The sequence below is a fragment of the Saccostrea cucullata genome, unplaced genomic scaffold (genome assembly GCF_032062105.1).
Source record: "Saccostrea cucullata isolate Sc308-1 unplaced genomic scaffold, CSIRO_AGI_Scuc_v1 ctg7394, whole genome shotgun sequence".
In the NCBI taxonomy this organism is placed as follows: Eukaryota; Metazoa; Mollusca; class Bivalvia; order Ostreida; family Ostreidae; genus Saccostrea; species Saccostrea cuccullata.
Window position 1 is genome coordinate 1 of NW_026932254.1, and position 22952 is coordinate 22952.

At 33.6% G+C, this 22952-nt stretch overlaps 1 protein-coding gene across 1 annotated transcript; it reads left to right on the forward strand.

The window, feature by feature from the left end:
• The first annotated feature begins 2088 nt into the window (after positions 1–2088).
• On the forward strand, positions 2089–14114 carry LOC134234732 (uncharacterized). The gene is made up of 7 exons (XM_062716786.1): positions 2089–2565; positions 3744–3992; positions 5406–5939; positions 8026–8123; positions 9698–10889; positions 13410–13428; positions 13748–14114. Exons 1-7 carry the CDS (start codon positions 2127–2129, stop codon positions 14112–14114), a joined length of 2898 nt encoding a protein of 965 aa, XP_062572770.1. The 5' UTR covers positions 2089–2126.
• The last annotated feature ends 8838 nt before the right edge of the window (positions 14115–22952 follow it).

Below are 22952 nucleotides of genomic sequence, written 5' to 3' on the forward strand. Positions count from 1 at the left end.
TTTTGTTCGGAATGGGGGTACACTTTTTTTTGAAGGACATAAAACATAGATAGTATTTACCACAACCTTAGATCTTTCCATACAAGTCTGTGAATCTTTGCTTGAGAATATGTAGGGGTGGGGGGTTAGAGGGGCATAACCCTGGAACCCCCCCCCCTTTCAAAAATTGCTGGATCCGCCCCTGCTTTTTCCTTGGTAAAGCCCAATATGAAGAAGTGTGCATTTAGAGGCAAACACCTTAGTGCGGGTATTACTGTCTCATGACAGCATCTAGTTTTAGCGATTGTTCATACTTAGAGCATGCTCTTGCGTATCGAATCAACTGAGATATAAACACTCCGTTTGCAGGTGATGAAGGATCCATGTTTACTATATTTAGGACCTTTTAAAATACGTGATCCAAGGTCCTGAGAAATATTTTAAGTCATGGTCGAGAACTGTCCTTTACGTCAGATATTAGACTCTCCTTGGCGCCCCTTAGTTGTCGGCTTATAACCATAACATATTGTCAAATGATTTATTGGGATAAAAAAATGGAGGAAAAACTTCCTGTTTTATAATTAAAATACAATTTCAGGGCGAGAAAGTCATACTGAATGAACAGTATCACCAAAACATGAAAATTAAACACGATTTTTTGTTTTGAATTTTTGAATTATTTTATGTGTGTAGATAATAAGATTATACTTGACATAATGTTTAATACTTTAAATATTAGGACCCATCCCCGAGCTCGTTAAATGAGGAGGTAGGTTCACTTATAATGGCCAATTAACCGACCAAGTCCCAACGTCCCATATCGAACATCAACATGAAGTATTGATTTAGTGCTATCATTTCCTATTAAAAAAAAGTCAATGAGAGTCCAATTTAAAAAACTCGGGCGTTGTGAAACTTCAATATTCTCGATTTTTTTAAGGAAATGTGTGAATTTGATCTATGAGCATCCTCAACTTTTGATAAAAATATAAGCCCACCCCGCGGTCCAAAATATTTTTCATTAAAATCTTTTGTGGTACCTGATCCCACTTCTGATGTTTCGGAGGTCCGTGTTTGCCCTGCTCTGATTTTGTATATTGTTTAATGGACTTTGAGATTGAATACTGTTCGTTATCTCCATATCCTTCTGAAAAAGTTCTTTCATTATATAACAAGAAAACATTGATGTAACCATCAATTGTCGCCCGGGAAATATATAAAGTAAACAATGAAAATGAGTCTTGATCAACAAACTGCTACGATGTATGTGTAAAAAGGCATGCGTCTAGTCGCATATATTTTTAAAAACTTGTAGTCGGATAAAAATCAATCAAAAACGATACAATGTTAAACTTGATCAATTCCTCAAGTAAATGTTTGCTGCATAAAATATAAATTGAAGTTAGACACATGAATCATTTATATTTAAAAATGTATTCATTTTCAATTTTAGAATATAAAACACGAACAGAGCAGAGTACGTTTTTATCCGAGAAATAAAATTCGATGTTCTAAAAAAAGGGACCTGTCGTTGTTTCGATAGGAAATGATAAGTAACTTTAAATATTAAACATGAAAATCTTATATATTTTTACAGATTCACTTTATGGAAGTAAATATATAATGTATCTCGTAATTTATAAACGGAAAGAACATTCTGATAAACAATCTTTTCAATGTTAAGAAAACCTTTAATTCCACATAACTACTCCCACCCCAATCCCCATACACAAACACTTAAACTTATATGTATAGAGCAGCCCGGTCCTCCGGGCTGCAATAAAACATTTTAGATCAGGGAAGGGGGGTAATCCAAACTTAAAAAACAAACAGTTTTAAATGTTTGTCATTCTTAAAGAAATTTTCAAGATTTAAATAAAATGACGAAATTCATTACGTCATAATGCATGGAGACGACAATCAATTACGTCATTTCTATTTGATATGAAGTCACCAAGGGTCCAAGTGAAATTTAACACATCTTCAACTAAAACTGAGTAGTTCTGATTTAAATGTGTTCTTATCTGATTTTCAAAATTGCACAGGGCCAAAAATGAACCAAATGTGTTATCTCATTCAAGGGAAAAATTGAATCACTAAGCAGGCATTAATTTTCATTTTTGTTTTTAGATGAAGATGCAGTTTTGATGTGCCTTCTTCTTTGCCACAACTATAAATTAAATCTTGAAGAAACACAATGGATGGAGAAATATAATGCCGTGGCTAAAGCTTTTGGATTAAAGAAGATTAAGAAGAATTTTGAACCTGGCAAAATAAAAAAGTACAAATCAATACTTAAGCAAGACAGCTCCAATCTCGAATTTTCCTGTGATTTTTTCAGAGACTACAGTTTTCTTATATTTGCAAAGCAACAAAAATTTTTGGATCTGTTTCTAAATTTGGCAGATAAAGAAAACGTTGCAAAGTATTGTAGATCATCAAATTACGTGAGAAGAGAGGATGAGGAAGAAGTTTGTTGGTTATCGCAAAATCAAGCAGAACAGCTGATAGAAAGACTTGGGGAAGACATATTTACACATGCAACAATGAAGGATCAATCAATACATGAATTAGTGTTTAGCAAGAGTACGTTCATTTGGTATTTATTGAGCTTATTTTAATGCATTTCCTCTACCCCAGAAAGAAAGAAAATCAGTCTATGAAGAAGCAAGGTGAAACTATAATCAAACCAAAGATGCTTATCTGGTGCATCTGTGGATATTTACAACATAACTCACGTTTTTTAAACATTTCACAGTTTCTTCTCTTGAATCACAAAACAAACACAACTATACACAAAACAAAGCAATTTTGACAAAGGAAAAAGGACCATACAGCCTCTCAAGATTTGGGATGTTTAAAAAAATTAATAATTGCAAGAATTATTTCAAATTCTTCTCCCCAAGAACCAATAAAGCACAGAAATAAAACAAAACTTACATGAAAGTAAGATATGTGTAAATAAGCATTGAAGTGAACTCTGGGTATGTACAAAGTTCGCGCCTTGTGATCGCTGTCATACGAATGCATCAGAATCGTAGTATAATCGCTGTAGCAGCGCGATGAGACCTACAACGCAGTGGAAGTCCTGTATAAAAGCTTTGAAGACGCAAATGATCGCAGCATTCATGCAGTGATAATAGACTGTGCTTGCACGGAGAGCGCGCGAAGGCCTTGGAGATGTCACGGCGTATCTATCGTGCTTTAAGGCGCTTTTGATAAGATTATTTAATTTTCTTGTGATTTTTTTGACTGCAAATATACGGTGTACAGCAACAAAACAAACTTGTGACAGCGATTACTGCGGCCCATTGGCGTTTCTTCAGCGTCCATTTGTGATATCACAATGCGCTTGCATGGATTTATTAAAACGTTGTCAGCCAGCTCACGACTAAGGAATGTTTTGAAGTTTTGTGTGAGTTATTGGTTTGTGAATCAAACAGAATTGTCACATAGGCATATTCTTGAAGCACGCTGGCGCTTCATGAAAAGTATGCCTACCTGCAAGTCCGTGACATGCACATGACATCTCACAACAATATTTCAGTATGCTAAAATTCTTTACATGATTGATAAAATGAAAGAAAGGTGGGTCCGTACTCAAAGTTTTTCGTCAAACTGATCCTTTTTTAATTTGAATCCTTTGAATAACCCATGGACTAACTAACGCAGCTTGATGTGATAGAGTCCTTACCCATTTTTGTGTTTTGAACATAAACTCAAAGAGTATCAGACTTTTTAGAGATGTTTTGATTTTTTAATAGTGGGTATTCCAGTACAAGTTATAATGAGAGGAGATGACTCGGTGAAAAATTTTCTGGAGAATCTCAAGAGGGGAAAAACCACCATGCACCATGCCACTGGGATGTTGATAGGATGTGGAGGTAGTGGGAAGTCAACACTGCTAGAGAGATTAAAGGACATAAATCTTGAGGAAATTCGGAAAAATACAAAATCTACCAGAGGAATAGATATCCAAACTGACGTTTTTGATGTGTCAAACACAATCAAAGGTATTGTTAGCTCAACTGTGATGAAATCTTAATTGAGCGTTTCTGACCACCCGTTGTCCGTCACCCGTCCGTCTAGCTGTCTGTCCGTCCGTCTCTGTACATTTTCAGATTTTCATCTTCATTTCAAGAACCAGTGACCAGTTTACCCAAATTTGGTACAAAGGATCTTTAAGTGAAGGGAAATTTAAATTTTAAAATGAAGGCTCCATCTAAGGCCTTACTTAAGGCCTAACCCTGTGGTTGAATTTGATAATCAAGAAAAGACCAAAATAGTCAGGGGTCATCAAAAATCTTCGCCTTAAGAACCACTGGGCCAAAAAGCTGAAATGTATATAGAAGCATCTATTAGTACTAGTGTAAATTCTGAATAGTTCTTAATCATAACCCGAACCCGGAGGTAGGACGGTGTCACAATAGGGAATCTAAGTTTTAGATAGAAATATTTAGGAAAAAATCTTTAAAAATCGCATTCTATAGAAATACTTGGTCGAGAGCTAATACGTATATAGGAGCATCCATAAGACAGGACCACAATAGAGAATCCAAGTTTAATAATGAAATAATAAAATCTACTTCTCAAGAACAACTGGACTAGAAAAGCTGAAACTAATGTTTGAAGTATCCTGGTTAGTGAAGATTCTGAAGTTTAAAATCATGACCGGGGAAGGTTGGGCCCCGATTGGAAATCCAAGATTTTCATTGAAAATAAGAAACTCTTCACAAGAAACACTTAGCCAGAAAAGTTAAGATTTATCTGAAAGCATCCTGGGGTATTGTAAATTTTAAGTTGTTCAAATTATTTAACCGGAGTTAGGTTACATCATAACCGTAAATATGTACATATTTTGTACCGAAAGCTTCGAGTGACCGTAAGACGTGCTAACTTTAATCGTCAATTGCCATGATGTCGGGTAATTATACTTTTCGTCAAGGTCACAACATGGGGATTTGCATTTTAGAGAAATGGATTTACTACTGCCGAAAACTTATTTGTGGACTGTCACAGAAAAAAAAATATATAATTAATTTTCTTTTCATCAATAATTCAAAATTGCATTCTGCAATTTAAAAGCAACGTTTATGTCCATTGTACAAGATAAATGTTCATTAATTTTGTTGCCTGAGAAATTCTGAAATTATAGGAGATGTGAAAACAATCTGTTTAAACATACAGAAATTATAATAAAAGATAAATGATTTTTTTTATTTCCGGAATGTGCAAAGAGCTTGTTTTAATGCCATATGTTATTATAATTATTAGAAAAGAAAAGAAAAGGCCTAAATGAACACCGCTTACATTGTATTAAATGTTCGATATTTTTTTTCATATTACATGAAAAATATTTTAAGGCAATTGATCAAAATAAGATAAATTACTCAGAACAAAAGTTCATTATTGTTATAATTTCGCAGTTAATTCATCCAGCCAAAATCAACGATTTAAGGTTAGAATTGATGAAAAAAGTCAACATCACCATGTTCTTGAATCCCCAGTGGAGAAATTTGATGAAGTGAAAGCTCTGGATATCAATGATATCCATGATCCAGGGGATTTGAAAGAAGACACTGCTAGCGAGGCCGCTTACGATGAAGACTCGTCACAGGATAGCATAGACACAGAACCCGAGTCACTTAAAGGAAACGAAGCCGCTGCTCCAGTACCGGTAACAAGAGAAAAATCAGTTGAAGGAAATACAAATATTGCTAAACACTCGGAAAGTTTAGGAGTTTTAAGAGTTGTCCAAAATGGTTCGGATGAACCAGAGAAAAAAATATCTATGGTCGACTTTGCGGGGCAGTGTTCATATTATTCCTCACACCAGCTTTTTCTGAGTCCACGAGCATTCTTCATTTTGGTGTTCAATATGGAGAAACAATTTGATGAAATGGTTGGAGAAGAAGTGTGTAGTCAGAAACGCTCCATTTATAAGGAATGGACACATAGAGGTTTGTGTTTGTCAAATAAGCTTTTATTAGCTCACCTGAGCCGAAGGCTCAAGTGAGCTTTTCTGATCAAAATTTGTCCGTCGTCTGTCGTCGTCGTTGTCGTTGTCGTAAACTTTTCACATTTTCATCTTCTTCTCAAGAACCACTGGGCCAATTTCAACCAAACTTTGCACAAAGTATCCTTGGGTGAAGGGAATTCAAGTTTATACAAATGAAGGACCACACCCTTTTCCAAGGGGAGATAATCATGAATTTGTTAAAAATTTATGGCATTTTTAAAAAAATCTTCTTCTCCAGAACCCCTGGGCCAGGAAAGATGAAACTCATGTGGAAGCATCCTCAGGTAGTGCAGATTCAAGTTTGTTCAAATCATGACCCCCGGGGCAAGGGTGGGGCCAAAATGGCCGACCCAAGTTTAACATAGGAATATATAGGAAAAATCTTTTAAAAATCTTCTTCTCTAGAACCACTGAGCCAGGAAAGATGAAACTTATGTGGAGTCATCCTCAGGTAGTGTAGATTGAAGTTTGTTCAAATCATGACCCCTGGGGCAAGGATGGGGCCAAAATGGCCGACCCTAGTTTTACATAGGAATATATAAGAAACATATTTAAAAATCTTCTTCTCAAGAACCACTAGGACAGAAAAGATGAAACTCATGTGGAATCATCCTCAGGTAGTGTAGATTCAAGTTTGTTCAAAACATTACCCCCGGGGCAAGGGTGGGGCCAAAATGGCCGACCAAAGTTTTACATAGGAATATATAGGAAAAATCTTTAAAAATCTTCTTCTCCAGAACCACTTGGCCAGGAAAGATGAAATTCATGTGGAATCATCCTCAGATAGTGTAGATTCAAGTTTGTTCAAATCATGACCCCCGGGGATAGGGTGGGGCCAAAATGGCCGACCCAGGTTTTACATAGGAATATATAGGAAAAATCTTTAAAAATCATCTTCTCCAGAACCACTGAGCCAGGAAAGATGAAACGCATGTGGAATCATCCTCAGGTGGTGTAGATTGAAGTTTGTTCAAATCGTGACCCGTGGGGCAAGGATGGGGCCAAAATGGCCGACCAAAGTTTTACATAGGAATATACAGGAAAAATCTTTAAAAATCTTCTTCTCCAGAACCACTGGGCCAGGAAAGATGAAACTCATGTGGAATCATCCTCAGGTAGTGTAGTTTCAAGTTTTTCAAATCATGACCCCCGGCCCTGGGGATAGGGTGGGGCCAAAATGGCCGACCCAAGTTTTACATAGTGATATATAGGGAAACCTTTTAAAATCTTCTTTTCAAGTACTTCAAAGCTATGATTAGTGATACCCGGGGTATTTATATGGAATCATCCTCAGGTAGTGTAGATTCTAGTTAGTTCAAATGATGAACGCCTGGAAGGGGGGAGTAAATTCAAGCCCGATGTGCTCAGGTGAGCGCTGTGGCCCCTGGGCCTCTTGTATTTATTTCTTGTCTTCATCAAACTATACCCGACAAAGCGCAGGATCATAGGATCCGAATTTCTTTTCAAATAACTTGTTTTTAACTTTTAAATTAAAAATGTAAATGTGTATTGTTTGGTACATTTAGTTATTTGTAGTTCTACTATTCTTTTTATGAAAGACTGACAATTAATCCGAAAACGCAAGAGCAAAATAATTTTTAACAAATAATTGTTTTATGTTTCTTCATATTGTTTTTTAGTACATTTTACTACCTCTGTCTGGAATCATTTCCCCAAAAAGCTATACTTATTACTGAAATAATCTAGACTTTAGTAAAACAAAACAAAAGAGATTTCTTATAATGTAAAGAGGGGTATTTTTGTGGAGCAATTATTTTGGGTTGTATACGATTTTGTTCTTTTGTACACATGATAGATAAGTGTAATAAATATAATTTCTGAAAAAGAATTCAAACAAGAGGTTGAATATGATTGGGGTCCTGTCCACAAAAACCTGTGAGTCTGATATGTACATTTTTGACTTCACTGGAAACAGGTAAAAATATAATACGGTAAATCTGCCTTTTTACATTGGAGGAATAACATAAGGCCCAATTTGAATATAATTGTTTTTTTCGATTATTTAGATTATGTATCTTTCTGGGCAAAGAATATTCATCAATACAGCAGTGAAAAGGCTCCAATTCTACTGGTTGGTACTCATGCTGAAAAAATGACAGAAGAGGTAAATAATATCAATATAAAAACAGGGAATCACGGTTGTTACCAAACTCGATGTAGCTTAATAAACACGAATGTGATTTAAAAAAAATAACATGCTCTCTTACTATGTGTTATGAAGCTGCATGTAACCAGAGAGTGGTGTAGTTTTCTTGATCTTCATTTTGGCGCTCTCGGGTTTACTAAAAAAATATAGATTAGAAAAAATAGTATGTGCAATATATCAAAACTTTTAAAGAATAAATGAACTTTTTATTTTAACAATCTAATTACAATTAGATATTAGATCCGCTCGCGCACTCGCTACACTGAGATCTAACAACATCCCATTCAGGGTACCGTCAGAAGTCAAATTCTATCGACAAATGAAATTGCCCCCCGCGAAATCATCGTATATTTGCTGAAGCGAATGCGTCTGCAGTTGTTTTTTTTTTTCGACTTTGACCTATCACCTCCGACGTGACCCTCTATGGGATGTTGTTAGATGATTTAAAATGATACGAAATAGGTAGCTATTGTTCCTTCGCAGAGGGCTCGGCATATTGAAGCATATGGATGAGACATTAATACTCGAGGCCCTCTTTCATGAAAGGAGTTGGCATTCAGTGCCCGATTCTTCACTGTTCAATGATCCCGTGTGCCGAGTAAATGTCAAAAAATCTTTGAAGCCCTTCAATGGAATTCGATGAAGTCAGTCTGGATATGAAAAAATTCAATGGGATGTAAAACAATAAACAAACAATCAAACATTCTAACACAAAGATATCTGGGCAATGTTCAATCTACATGTACTTAATCAATACATTACCCACGGCGGTGATCAATAGTCAACTTAGGTTGCTTTCTTTTAACAATAGATTTTTTTGTTATTTCCCGATGATGACAAGTAGCACACGGCGGGTGTGACCGGTCGACAGGGGATACTCACTCCTAAATGGCACCTGATTCCAACTCTGACGTTTTGGAGGCCCGTGGTTGCTCTGCTCCTGTTTTGGATTGATTTAAAAACTTTTGATCTTAAATACTGTTCGATTTATTTTTTTCCTAGGTAACAAATCCCCTGTTTAAAATTTCCAGAGATCGGCGTTATAAACCTTTGTGTGCCGTGTATTTCCAGTTTTCATTAATGCACCGGTTATGGACGATTAACTGGCATGGAAAACATTAAAATCGTTAAATAAAAACCAGTAGAACGTATGTCATGATCTTAAGGCCATGTCACCGAGTAATTTGGAAAGCACTTAACGAAGCATACTTTTTAATTGGGGAACACTGGATGTTTATACATTAACATCTAAAAAGATCTTAATCTAATGGTAGGTGATGCTTGGTTAGAGGCTAAGAAGTATGGAATTTAAGAATTAAAAAAAATTATTGAAACAATCAAAACATATGTTAACTTGCCACACAAAAACCTCTAGAAGTGTTTGCTTGCTGACTTTTCATGTATCATAATGTTGAAAGTATGCTATGAACGAGGGAAATGATTTTTCATCATCTTTAGCTGTCCAACATATAAAATGTCAAGCCTTTGGATTCTTTCGTAATTAATTAAGCCTTCTTCTACATTTCTCTTAGGAAAAAGTGGAATTTTTCCGTGAAATATGGAAAACTTTGGAAACAAAAGACAAGTCTCTGCAAGGGCATCTTGACAAAAATAGGGCGTTTGCAATAGGATTTCATGAAAATGAAAGCATCGAAAAAATAAAGGAGTCAATTGTGGATGTTGTTCAGAAACTTGATCACTGGGGTGAAAAGCTTCCGCGCTCATGGGCTATGTTTGAAAACTTCTTCCAAGAAAAGAAATACCTTAAAATAATCAACATAAGGACACTTATGGCTTTCAATGAAGCATTACCATCGGATATAAAACTGGGGAGCGTTGAAGATATCAACATCATGCTGCTGTATTTCCATGATATCAGAGACATTTTGTATTTCAACCAGAATGTTCTCAAGGAAGTAATCATCCTTGATATTCAATGGTTTGCAGATGCGTTCAAAAATGTAATCACGGATAAAAATCACGCAAAGGAGGATTTACTCGAGTTTTCATCTGAGTGGGACCAATTCGATGACACGGGAGAACTGAGTGACACTTTGCTGTCCAGGATTTGGAAAATGAACGATAACGAATACATTGAACACAAAGATGAGATCATGCTGTACATGGAGAAGCTGGGGCTATTGGTTAAAATGGATGACAAAAACTGGTATGTTCCCTGTATGAACAAAAAGACATATCCTGGAAACTCGTTCTCATCAAACCCTTCCTCATCCATCCTCTGCTTCACATTTGATGTTCTTCCTGCGGGCATTTTCCATCGCCTTGTAGCAAGTTGCATGCAAATTCCTTGGAGCATTGTCAAAGAAAAAAAGGAAGGAAAAGAACAACCTTGCATTTACCAGACAGCGGCTGTATTTCTTATAGGGGACCACAACGTTCTCCTTGGAATGACCCCAACAGAAATTCAGTTGCAGGTGTCTGTTCTTGATGGAGAAATTGATACATTGACGTGTTTCGAAATAAAAGAGAAAATTGAGAATGAATTGCACATTCTTTCTTGTACATTCCAAAGAAACTTGAAATTCCATGTTGCTTTCAAATGTAAACGTGTCGGATTTTGTGATAATGAAAGAAGTCACGTTATCAGAGAAACTGAGCTAACAGAGCCAACACTCCAGTGTCCGTACTGCAATCTAGAGAACAAGCATGTTATTATCACAAAAGAAATCACCAAATACTGGAAACAGGTAAAACAAAATTATAGTTACTTTGCCTTTTTATTTTTTTTAAAACAATTTTCCAATAGCTAAAATTATTTTCAAAGTTTTAGAGGGGTTAGATTTTTTTTTATTTGGCATTCTTCTATTAAAGCTTTTCATTTGATTTCACTATCAAAATATTGAATATTTTTTCTTTACATCTTTGATACATTCTATCCTTATTTCATACTAAACACTATTCACTCAGTCAATGTACGACATTTTGAGAAAAATTAATGCTATTTTTTGAATTATCAATTTTTGTCTGAAATAATGGATAACACAAAAAGGTAAACTAAAAATATGAACGCACCGAACATACTGAAGTACCAACTTGTGGGCTCATATTACACCGAAAAAAGGTTTCTCACATTGAAGAGAACCTGTTAATTTGGATCTTCCATTAACTGTAGCTTACCAAAAGGATAATAAATTAGTTTTAAAACATAAATCATAATTGCAGTTCAAGGAAGAGAGTTAAACAAAATGTAAATATAAGCAATGAAACATTATTTTTTAAAGATATATTTTCATTACTGCAACGGTTTGTGCAAACATATTTTAAAAACCTTGTAACAAGCGTTTCTAATTACTCAATTAGATCACACACACCGCTGCAGTTGTAAGAACACATAAACATTGGAAGAATAAATATAATGATTCATTGCTTAACTATGTTATTTGTTTTTTTATTTCAATGAACGTTTTTAAAATAAAAAAAAAATATTTGAAATAATAAACGTATGGTGTTGTCACAAGCGCCGCTACTTATACTAAAAATAAAAAAAAGGGGAAAAACTTTTAAAGTTTTCTGTGAAAAAGTATACAGTATTAGACAAAATAACAAACATAATTATGTTACGTGGTTATTTATTTCCTTGAACGCTGTTGATATGGGTATTAAGTCATCTGATCTTGTAAATTAATCTATTTATTGTTCTTGCATAATTTCAAGTCAAAGTATACATTAGTATGAACAGACAGGGCCAAAACAGGAATAGTTTGTATTTCTTTCATAGACACGCGTTCTTCTTTAAGAAAGGATGTCACGAATCATCAAGCTTCAGATGGAAACTTAAAATGTTTACCTCCTGTTTTCTTATATTGGTTGTAAAAAGTGTTCATTGTACACAACTTTCACATATATGAAAATGATGTTTGACCAACAAAACTATTATTTATCTACCTTCTTATGTGTTGCCATGGAAACAACACAGAGCTCATCAGCCAAGTTTGCCGCCATATTGCATATTGTTTACACAAAAGATTCAGCTAAGGGAAGTAACTCTTTGAATTTTTCAAGCGCTTTTAGTGAGGTAAAATTTGCTCATAAAAATTATCTGCAACAAATGCTTCTCATTTTTTTGCCGAATCTTAAATTTGTAGAAAAGGAAGTGTTTGTTTAATTTTTAATACCAGATTGAGATAATCTTGTTGTAGATTAAAGAATTTAATTCTTATTTTGGCTTAATTATTTAAGACAAAACTAGAATATAGAGGCATAAAAATATTTTTTTTAATTTTAACCAGTGATGTTTAGTGGTAAAAATATTAGAATAAGTTTCTATGCTTATGTGTTTTAACTTTGATTTAATAATATGTGACACCTATGTATCTACAAATGAAAAAATTAGTAAATATACGTTCACCGATATGGTTGCACACTTGGGGATGTTTGGTCTTGGTTTCCATGGTAACGGTTCACAAAGGCCACTGTTTTATAGCAAAATGTTATCAGCGCATCCCAAATGTTTCACTATCAATGCCATTTAAAAAAGCAAATTTTTCAAGTTTTCATGATATATATAGAAGAGGCTTGATGGTTCGTGACATTCTCTCTTAAGCATTATGACATGCATCTTTTGATTTTATGATCATCAATCTACAGGTTCATTTATATCTAATTCTAAATTTTCTCTCTAGGTGTACATTTAAAAATTGCTTTTTCTGAAAAAAAAAAGATTTTATGAGATGAATATTTTACCTCTAGTCATTTGGTTTTTTAACGTTTTATATTACATATAAGAAAAAATTCCAGATTTCAATGAAATAAAGTGTTCTGTACTTACGGTATATTTCATTTATTCCAATTTTATTTCAATTTATGATGTCGATGTAAATTTGAATTCAGAAAATTTTACAAAATTTTGATCTAATTCTACTTTAAGGACAAATGATACAAACAAATTTTGGTCAAAAAAATGTGAAAATGCCAATTTGAGTAATGTTTTTATCTATAAAATGAACAACTTTCACCTCGTAATTTTTGAGTTTTTATTCACATTTTCACAAAAATGGACTTTGAAGTGAAAAATATTTGTATAGATTAATAAGGATGGTCTCAGATAAACAGAAGTTTGAACATCATAGAAGGTTTACAATTTCTTTACATTCTAGAAATTTATTTTTTACATCCTTTTCAATGAAATAAGACCAGAAAATACATACCAATCCAGGCATCGATTTTTTGTTTGTATCATCTGTCCTTTAGTGTTATTAATTGTTTCTGCTTATTTGATTTAAGCATTTGAAAGAAGTGTTAGGTTTGTTTTAGGCAAAGGTGAGCCCTAGCAGACCTGCATTGCCTTCTGGACAAAATCTTGGGGACCGATCTAGATTTGCAAAACTTGGAATCGCAACAAATGATGTTTTGAATCAGGCATACAGAGACATTTTAGAGTTGGAGGTGCCGCCTTCTCTTGTTTATAACAAAGTAATAGCATCATCAATATATAAAAATCTGCGCCCGGAGCAAGAAAATATTTTATTAGATGCTAAGCATTCGGGATATAAAAATTTTGACATTTCATTAATGTACACACTGATAAGAAACATTTGTGTAACGATTCCTAAACCAACCAGAGGAAAATGGGGAAAAGAGCCTGCAGCAGGAGAAGTTACAGTTGGTGATGATATTGAGAGAATCAGGTCAATCCGAAACAGCTTGACTGCACATGTGAGCTCCGCGTCAACCCCTCAAACAGATTTCGATGACACCTGGTCGACAATGTCGGATATCTGCCAGAGATTGGAAACGTTCACTGGAAAGACATACTTGGTGGACCTAAATAAAATCCAAAAAATGGCCTTGAGAGAGAAAGATGAAGACGATATCATATTCAAAATTAAAGTCGAAAGTCAGCATGAAATGGTGAAAGAAATGTTGTCAGATATGAGAGATATTAGAGCAGCAGTAGGGAGGCTTGAAAGCAAGCATGTTTTCTCTTGAGAGTAGAAATTATAGAATGACCCATAGAATACTTGAAAAATGACATGTGTTTAATATGAATTAATGAATCAATAATTAGCATTTACAGTTAAACTGTTTGGGATTTTCTTTATTTTTTAAATAAAATCAAAACGAGGATTTTAATTGAAAAACAAAGTAAATACAGATCTTAAATTTAAAACAATACGAAATAAGAGCAGAGCAAACACGGACCTCCGGAAACATCAGAGATGGGATCAGATGCCATGGAGGAGTAAACATCCCCTGCTTACCAGTCACACCTGCCAGGTGCTCCTTGTCATGGTCAGGAAATAACGGGAAAATCTGTCGTCAATTCAGTGTATAAATAATGGACTAACGAATAGTATGAAAAACATCAGTTAGCATTTGACTCAATGATAAATTGTATTTTCTGACAAGGTCATTGTAACGACTATAGAACTTACAAAATCATGACTTTAAAGGAGAGGGCTGATATTCTTGTTTCATCAACGTGCTTGCCAATAATTAACCTTGTTTAAGAAATTGTTCATAAGTAGAGCATGCTCTTGCGTATCGAATCAACTAAGATATATACACTCCGTATGTAGGTGACGAAGGTATATTGCCGCATAAGTAAGGGAAGTTGGCGACAGAAAAGTAAAAGTCATCACGTTATCATATAGCTTTGTTGTTAGATTACCATAAATGTTTTTTCAAGGAAAATATCCAAGTATGAAACAGTGTGTCAGACTCTGCGGTATCTTTTTTCTCAAACTTACCAGGATATATCGTATTGACGTAGGAATGGAAATCACCATTGTTAATTGACAGTACGTCGTCGATATATCTAAATGTCGAGTTGGAAGCCCCAACAAGCGTTTTCTTCTTTTCACGCATAAGATTTTGCACAGATTCTGCTTCATATGAATATAGAAATAGACCCCCTAATAACAGAGCGCAATTTGTACCCATAGGAATTCCAATAGATTTTTGGAAGACCTGGTCTCCAACCACGTAGATATTGTCAGGCAGAAACTCATGCATCTCTTTGATGTCAACTTCAGATTACTTGTGTGTGCAATCATAATATTTTCTAACAAAATAAGAATTTACTAAAACTTTGAAAATATTGTTTGTTTTTCGGAAATTCGAACCCCATTACATGTAACATTTAATGCAGGGGATATGTTTAATGTATGTGTATTTTAGAGAAATGTTTTCTTGGAAATTACAATGAAAACATGATTCTAAACAACTGTTTAATCTCATAATTAAATTAGTTTAAATATATTTATAATTATTCTAATTGAAAAAAGTAATCCAATCTGCTACCCTCTAAAACAACTAACGACAGCCCATTCATGGTCAGGTCGAATGACATTTCAGTTAAAGATAAATATTAAAACTTATCTATCAGATTCTTGAAGCCTTTCTATACGATTCTAGTTTCATTAACATTTGTGATGCCCGAGTGTTTACGGTTTTTTATGTTACATATTCGTGGTATAATCTGAATGTATAGACAACTTATCTGCCATTCTTATCGGCACATCTTATTAGTAGGTTGTGATAAGTATACGAGGGGTTATCAAAAAGTTCGTGGACTAGCTCCGTAAAATTAAAACTGCTTCAGAAACATCAGTGAATTGTGAAATATCTATGCAGCATCATCTTTTCTATCTAAAGAATAAAACATGAATCATAAATTTTAATTTTCAACAAATAAGTAATGTTTTTGTAAGCAATGGTATGTCCAGTCGGCACAACCTCCAACACGACGTTTCTGCGACCTATGTGTGACTGAGAAAAACTCTCTTTATCTGATCACTTGATATCCATAACTACCATTAATTCAGGTGTGTGTTGGGACACAATTGTTCCATAAGATATGACATTTTTACTTCATTCTGGAAGTTCTATGAAATTTTATCGTAAATTTTACATGAAGTGTCCAGACAAATAAGGCATTAAAATGATGTCAACAGGAGGAAGGGATTCCTTTTCCCACATTTTATAAGGTTTTGCCTGTGGAAAAAACTGATATAGACCTAAGAAATGTTAAAACTGGCTACAAAGAAATAATATGCATTCAGAGCACTTTTAATGTCAAAATAGATTCGGAGAGAAGAGGAATGTACAGTTTATGTCAATTTGTAGTCAAGGTATAAAAATCAATCACGTCAAAAATAACGTTGATCATGTAATGTAGATATTGAATTCTAAAAGCAAAATATGCATGCAGAATCAAGCGAGGATCTATCTTAATGTATATATCCATTTAGAATATTATTTTCATTGAAAGCCACGGTTTATGGCATTGTAAAGTCATATAAGCAAGGCGGGTTTTTGTCCTTACTCAGCTGCAGCGAATCTCATCAAAATAAGTGCATGAGGTAGAAGAAGCGGACATTGAAAAACAATGACGTAGTCGGACTTAATGAAACTAAACGGCGACAGCGCCGGGTGATCATATAATGTTGTTTTTATTTCATAATAAATTTAGCAAGTAATTAACGTATCAGGCTGAAATTTTCAACATTTCTTTATCTTTTGTTCTTTTATGTTCCAAATAAAATTTAAAGGCACAGGCTATATAGTTTCAATTTTATAGCCTCAGTCCACGAACTTTTTGATTACCCCTCGTATATGTATGTTGCATTTAGCATAGGTGACATTATATAAATTGTGCCTGTTTTGGAGGGTAACAGTTGAAATTGGCACCCCAAGGAAAACCATTGACAATGGTTTTCCGAGGGGTGAAAATTTCAGCTGTTACCCTCCAAAAACAGGCACCATTTATTTTATTATACTGAGTGTATTCTTGATTTGGGATGTCAGCAAAAAATCGTCGATCGTCTTTACGTTCATGTTTAGAAAGCTTTCAAGCTCCCCAAGTCAAGTAATTTCAAGTCAAGTAATTTTATTTATAGTCGGTACATATATACAATTCAACAGAAATAAACATGAGCTGTGGTGAGCTCTTTAACCGACTTTAACATATTTACACAAAGATAAAAATTAGTAAAAAATATATACAATGTTAGTAAAACAAAAGATAATTTAAATGAAGCCCTTTAAAATGACACTTTAGGGATAAAGAAAACAAAAATCACATGTACTAGAACAAAACTAGACTAAAAAAAAGAAGCAGCAGCATACTTTGTTTTGCACACGGATGGCTATTACAGTCCAAATAAGCACTGATTATGATGATTAAAATAATAATTGAGAGAAATAAATAATATATGACTGTTAAAAGTAAGAAAATCCATAAAGCGCAGTACAGTACATAACATTTACAAACACTGACAGAAATGAGAACTGAACAGCAAAGAAAGCAACATAGAAAGCATGCAGCTATTCATATGCCTTGCACACATAAGGACATCACAGAACATAATAATAATAATAATAGATAAAAAAAAAAAAAACAAAAAAAAAAAACAAAAGCGTACACACAAAGTTCAAATGATTGCAAAAGAAACATTTAGGAGGGCTTCTCAGACAAAGGCAGCATGGACTGGTATTTATCGCTACATCGAAAAAGATTTACTGACCTCTTTATTGTTCATTTGATACTCTAAGAGTCCTATATCATCTAGGCTAATGGTTCGTTATTTCTGCACTCACAAGCATGTTTCGTCTGTCGTTTGTTGTTTTCAAGTAAGCTACATCGGAAACAAGCTTTTATTGACGTCAAGTATATTCCGGTTCATTCAAACGCGCAACTGACGTTTTGAAAATTCTACAGTGAACCGTACGCGCATAATTTCTACGCATGTGGCATTACCGTTGTGATACCCGTTGCCACGTGCGTTGCTACAGCTGAGGGTAATAGAACGGATTGGTAACTGCGTCTTAACTAATCAGATTGTAGTATTTAACATGAAAGTATAATAATCATATATATAACACGACCTTCTTCATACCTTGTTTTGATACTACGAAACTCCTCGGCTGTTTAGGTTTGGATATTAAAAGAAACACATCTGAAATACCAGGGAATATTACAGCGAAGGCTTATTCATTAAATAATAGAAAGGACATTCTGATTTGACCGAGGATGGTATGTAATAAATTTTTGAGACGCGGTAGTGAGGTATAATAGGAAGATATTTCATTGACAGCTACCTAAATTTGATAACTGCATTAATTTAAGTTTTCAAACAATATGCAGTGGACGCTTTCGAATGATCTTGCATTGATTTCTCTGTCTGGGTCACATTATAAGCTCATTCCAACTCAAATTTCCTTAGATTACATTCCCTGTAAAAAGGTATTGTGCAAACATGTAGAAAGATTACTTAGTCTGGCATATTCGATCTTTACCATTTGTTTTGTACACTGTATAATTTTATTTTGTGTTCAATAATTGTCTTTTTGTATTGTATATTTTTTTTATTGTTTTAATTCTACATTTTCCGTTTGTTTTGTAAAAAACATCATATGAATTGCACAATTTTTCATTTGCACTTTATATTTTCCATTCACATTGTATAATTTCAAGATTATTTGTATTCTAAGATTTGTTTGTATTCCATAATTTTTCATTTGTATTGTAGCCGAGAATTTTTTTTCGTAACGGAGGATTTTATTGGTCAAAAGTTTTAGTTTTTGTTTAATGTAGTGTTCAAACAAGCGAAATATGTTTCTGTTGTAGAGGGATCCTGCATGGATGTTAAGAAACTCCAGCTCCACTAGGAGGGAGGAGTTGTTGAATTGATTGTTGAATTAGATTATTTATTTGCATGATCTTGCAGGATAGAATATTAATGTGCAAGATGACCAGAGACAAGGAGAAGAAAAACTGGATGTGGGAAAGGGGTGGGGGAAGCAATGCATATGAAAAAACGATCGAATACTAATAAAAAAGGAATAAGAAGATGTATTTACTATTAGTATGTCAATTCAATTTATGTGCTTTACAGTGCAGTGTTCCTGTACTTACCTATGGTTGAATAAAAACCTTATTCAAACCCTGAGTCGTTTCATCCTATTTGAAAGTATTCTTTTTCATGGAACATCAACTACTCAATTTTAAAATCGTAAAGGTCATCCATGTCAAATACAGAAACTACTTAACCCACAAAAAGAAAGGTCTAAAACTAGTTCGAACAAAGTGCATATATATGACAAAGTGAAGTGGTATCAGGTACTTAGAAGGTGTTAAACATCCTCTGTTGACCGGTCACACTTTTCCTGTCAAATACAGAAACTACTTATCTACATAAACAAATGTTTAAAACGAGTTCGAACAAAGTACATGCTAGTATATATGAAAAAGTAGAAGTGGTATCAGGTACCTAGAAGGTTTAAAACGTCCTCTGTTGACCGGTCACACTTTTCCGGAGCCCTTGGGGTATAAGCAATAACGCTTTGTCATAATTATAGTAAAAAAAGTTCTTATAATTTAAATGAAATATGTCATAATAATTGAATATTAATACAACCCAATGATAGGCTGTATCTGCCAACGAGGTCATCTTAACGACCTATGATGCATGAAATACTAACTGTAATCGAGGTTCTTAAATGCAGTATCACATCATTTTTTTTTTGTAAGTAGCTTTCTTAAGTCTAAATTAATGGTACTCGAACATGCTCTTGCGTATCGAAAATATTGAATGCATTAATGTCATATTGATAGACAATAACAGTTGTGTTCCCATTAAAATCTATACAAAATCAGATCCCTTTCACTGATTGAAATATTGATTTTGACTAACCTTCTCTTTTTTTCGTTGAATGAATTTATTTTGACTTCAAACCGCTCGTTAATTGACGTCTTTTTTCTTTAAAAGATCACCCTCCCGGGAACAGCTAGAAAGATCCGCAAAATATAAAATTTACAACTAATAGGGAAATTTTCTGAGATTTATAAAAAAAGATCAATTCCGCTAATGTAATCTGATAGTTTACAAGCATTCTTTTTTTCATTTGTTTTATCAATAGAACGAATAATGAATAAAATAAATTGATATCTAAAAAGTAGTGATTGTCAGCTGTGTTAATTATCGTGTTTTCTGCTCAATGTATCACGTGCATAAGAATGGCTTCATTCAATAATATTCAAAAATATTTAAATATAATTCCATTGAAAATCCCAACACTTAACCCTGCAGTTCCAGGAAAACTTCAACACAAATAAACCTAAAAGATTTAGCAGGCCGAAAGTATTAATGGTTCTGTTAAACCTAAATTTAAACATACTTGATATCATAAAACAAGAGGCCCATGGGCCTTATAGGTCACCTGAGCATCAAGCAACAACTTTTCAACAATGCATTGAATTTGGTTCATATTTTTAACCAGAGGCCATGGCATACACAATTTTGAAAGAGGCGCCATTGCTCATCATAACTATACACTTAGCATGCTAAGTTGAATTATTTAAAACCCTTAGGCAGAGTAGAGAAAAAACACATTTCAACTAATCAGTAATATTCAGCAATAATCAGAAGTGCCCATACCCACAGGACCCGTGACCCTAGGTTCACACATGCACGATTTTGGAAAAAGCACCTTTTCTGATCAGAAATGTTTGAAGGCATTAATTCATTTTCAAAATATAATTAGAGCCCACCTCCTCTATGTTATCCTTAACCCACATGACCCAGGGGCCTTGAAATTCACAATTCAGAAAGAAAGCCATTGACTTGCATTTGAAAAAACTTAAATCTTCAATTTGTAGGTATGAACTTTTTATGTATCTTTATGTGTTTTGTGCAATTTAAATTAGCTTGCAATAATGTAGCTCTCTCCGATTTTTTAATATGATATTTTCTGGAGACCTCTCCCCTCCTCCCCTCAAAAAAAGGGAGCCCCTTCCCTAGAAAAAAAGGGAGAGGGCTACATTTTTGCAGCTAAATTTAAATATGCATACTTTTAAAAATAAACTGTGATATGTGATCCATGATATACTGTTATTAATCCTTTCCTTTCCTATTCCTGAAAACCTCGTGCAATAAAAGTGTACAAATACAAAACAAACTATATCAGATTTATTGAGGTTTAAATTCATTCAGTATATAATGAACTACAAGTAAACTATAAAAAGACATTTATAATTAATCAATATAAGTTCTTCATCATAACAGCAGTTTGCAATAATAAAACGTCTTAATCTTGAATCATTAAATATATCTATGTGCATATACATGTAATATACATTGCAGTACTGTATATATTGGTTACATATAAATTGACTATTAAACAAGTGTACAACACCCACTTATATCATCATGTCATATTTAAAACTTCTGCATTCAATAGTTGTCCAAAAGCAATGTGTTTAAAATTTCATAGAGTGTTATGATTTAAATTAGTTTATTTAGTTTTGAAAGCTAAAAGGACTTGATTGGTAAAAACGTTTTGCAAATGTCTGAAATTTTACCAAAAACAATATTCGAAGCAATTTTCACATTTATTTATATACCATCTGAAAGAAGCAAGGTTTACCTCCCTTTACGGGCTGTCCAGTGATCCCTTCTTTCCAAACTACTTACCTTCAAAAAGTGTTGCTTCATGTAGGTGATTTCAGACACTTACAACATTAAAAAAGATATTATGAAATCTAACTTGATAAATTTGAATCCATTATACTGTAGTAAGGTAATGGGGCATGAACATGCACATTGGTCCCCTAAGCAAATTTTATACAAATACATTTCACTGTTTTTGAACATCTTCACATGCTGTAAAAAGAAGTACACCATAGAGTTATTCAAGTTTTCACAATATTATGAAAAGACTGTATTGAACCAACAAATTTAATGCAACACGACAAGAAGAAAAATATTTGAAATTTTCACATTGTTTAAACCATCTTGTTCTGGCAATAACCTATACCAAAAAAGGTATAACTAAGTTATAACTAAAGTATATAACTTAATTATACCTAGGCTCTGAGGTACAAAAAAAGTTGTAACTATAATGTAACCTTTTATGGAATTTGCCATTTTCATATACATGTATAACTAAAACATAACTTTTTCTGGACTTCGTCATTTTCATGTATAACTAAAATGTAACTTTTAGGACTTAGCTATTTTCATATGTAACTAAAACATATCTTTTCTGGACTTTGTCATTTTTATGCATAACTGAAAATGTAACTTTCTTAGACTTATCTTGCATTTCAAAGCATTGCAAAAACAAAAGAAAACAAAAAAGTTGCATAAAAATTTCCTTCATCATTAAATTTATATACTGTACTATGTGATTTAGTAATTCAACTTTAAATTTTAAAATGGAACTCATATCTCAAAGAAACAGCTGCATTCATTCATTTTTAGAACAACTTTTTTAACCTTATACACCGAAAACGAAAAGAAAGATTAAAAGTTGTTCATATAATGAGTTACAAATTAAGACCATATGCGATTTCAGGATCATAAAAATGGTTCCAATATTAGACTCCGCTATTAGTCCAAATTTAAGTCTTTATAGAATGAATACTACAGGGTATATACTAGCTGAGAAGTGATAAAAATTGTTATAACAAATAACAAACTTAAGGATAAATAATAAAAACCTTTTCCTTCAAAAATTCAATTATCTCAGGTGTTTCTCTCTTTTTTTTATGTGATATTTGTTTACTTGAACAACAAATGTTTGGCCAAGCAACATAATTTGGTGAAAAACAGGGGAAATGCAACTTTACTGATCAATAAGTTTTTAATTACATTTCCATTCAAAGGAATATTGAAAAAAAAAACTATCAGTGTAACTCTTCTGTGTCTGGGAGATTTAAAAAAAATGTTCATGGTATGTATCCATAAAGAAACAATTAAGACTGTTTCTGAGGGTGAATGTGGTACTAATACTACATTTAATTATCACAATTAAAAAATTCAA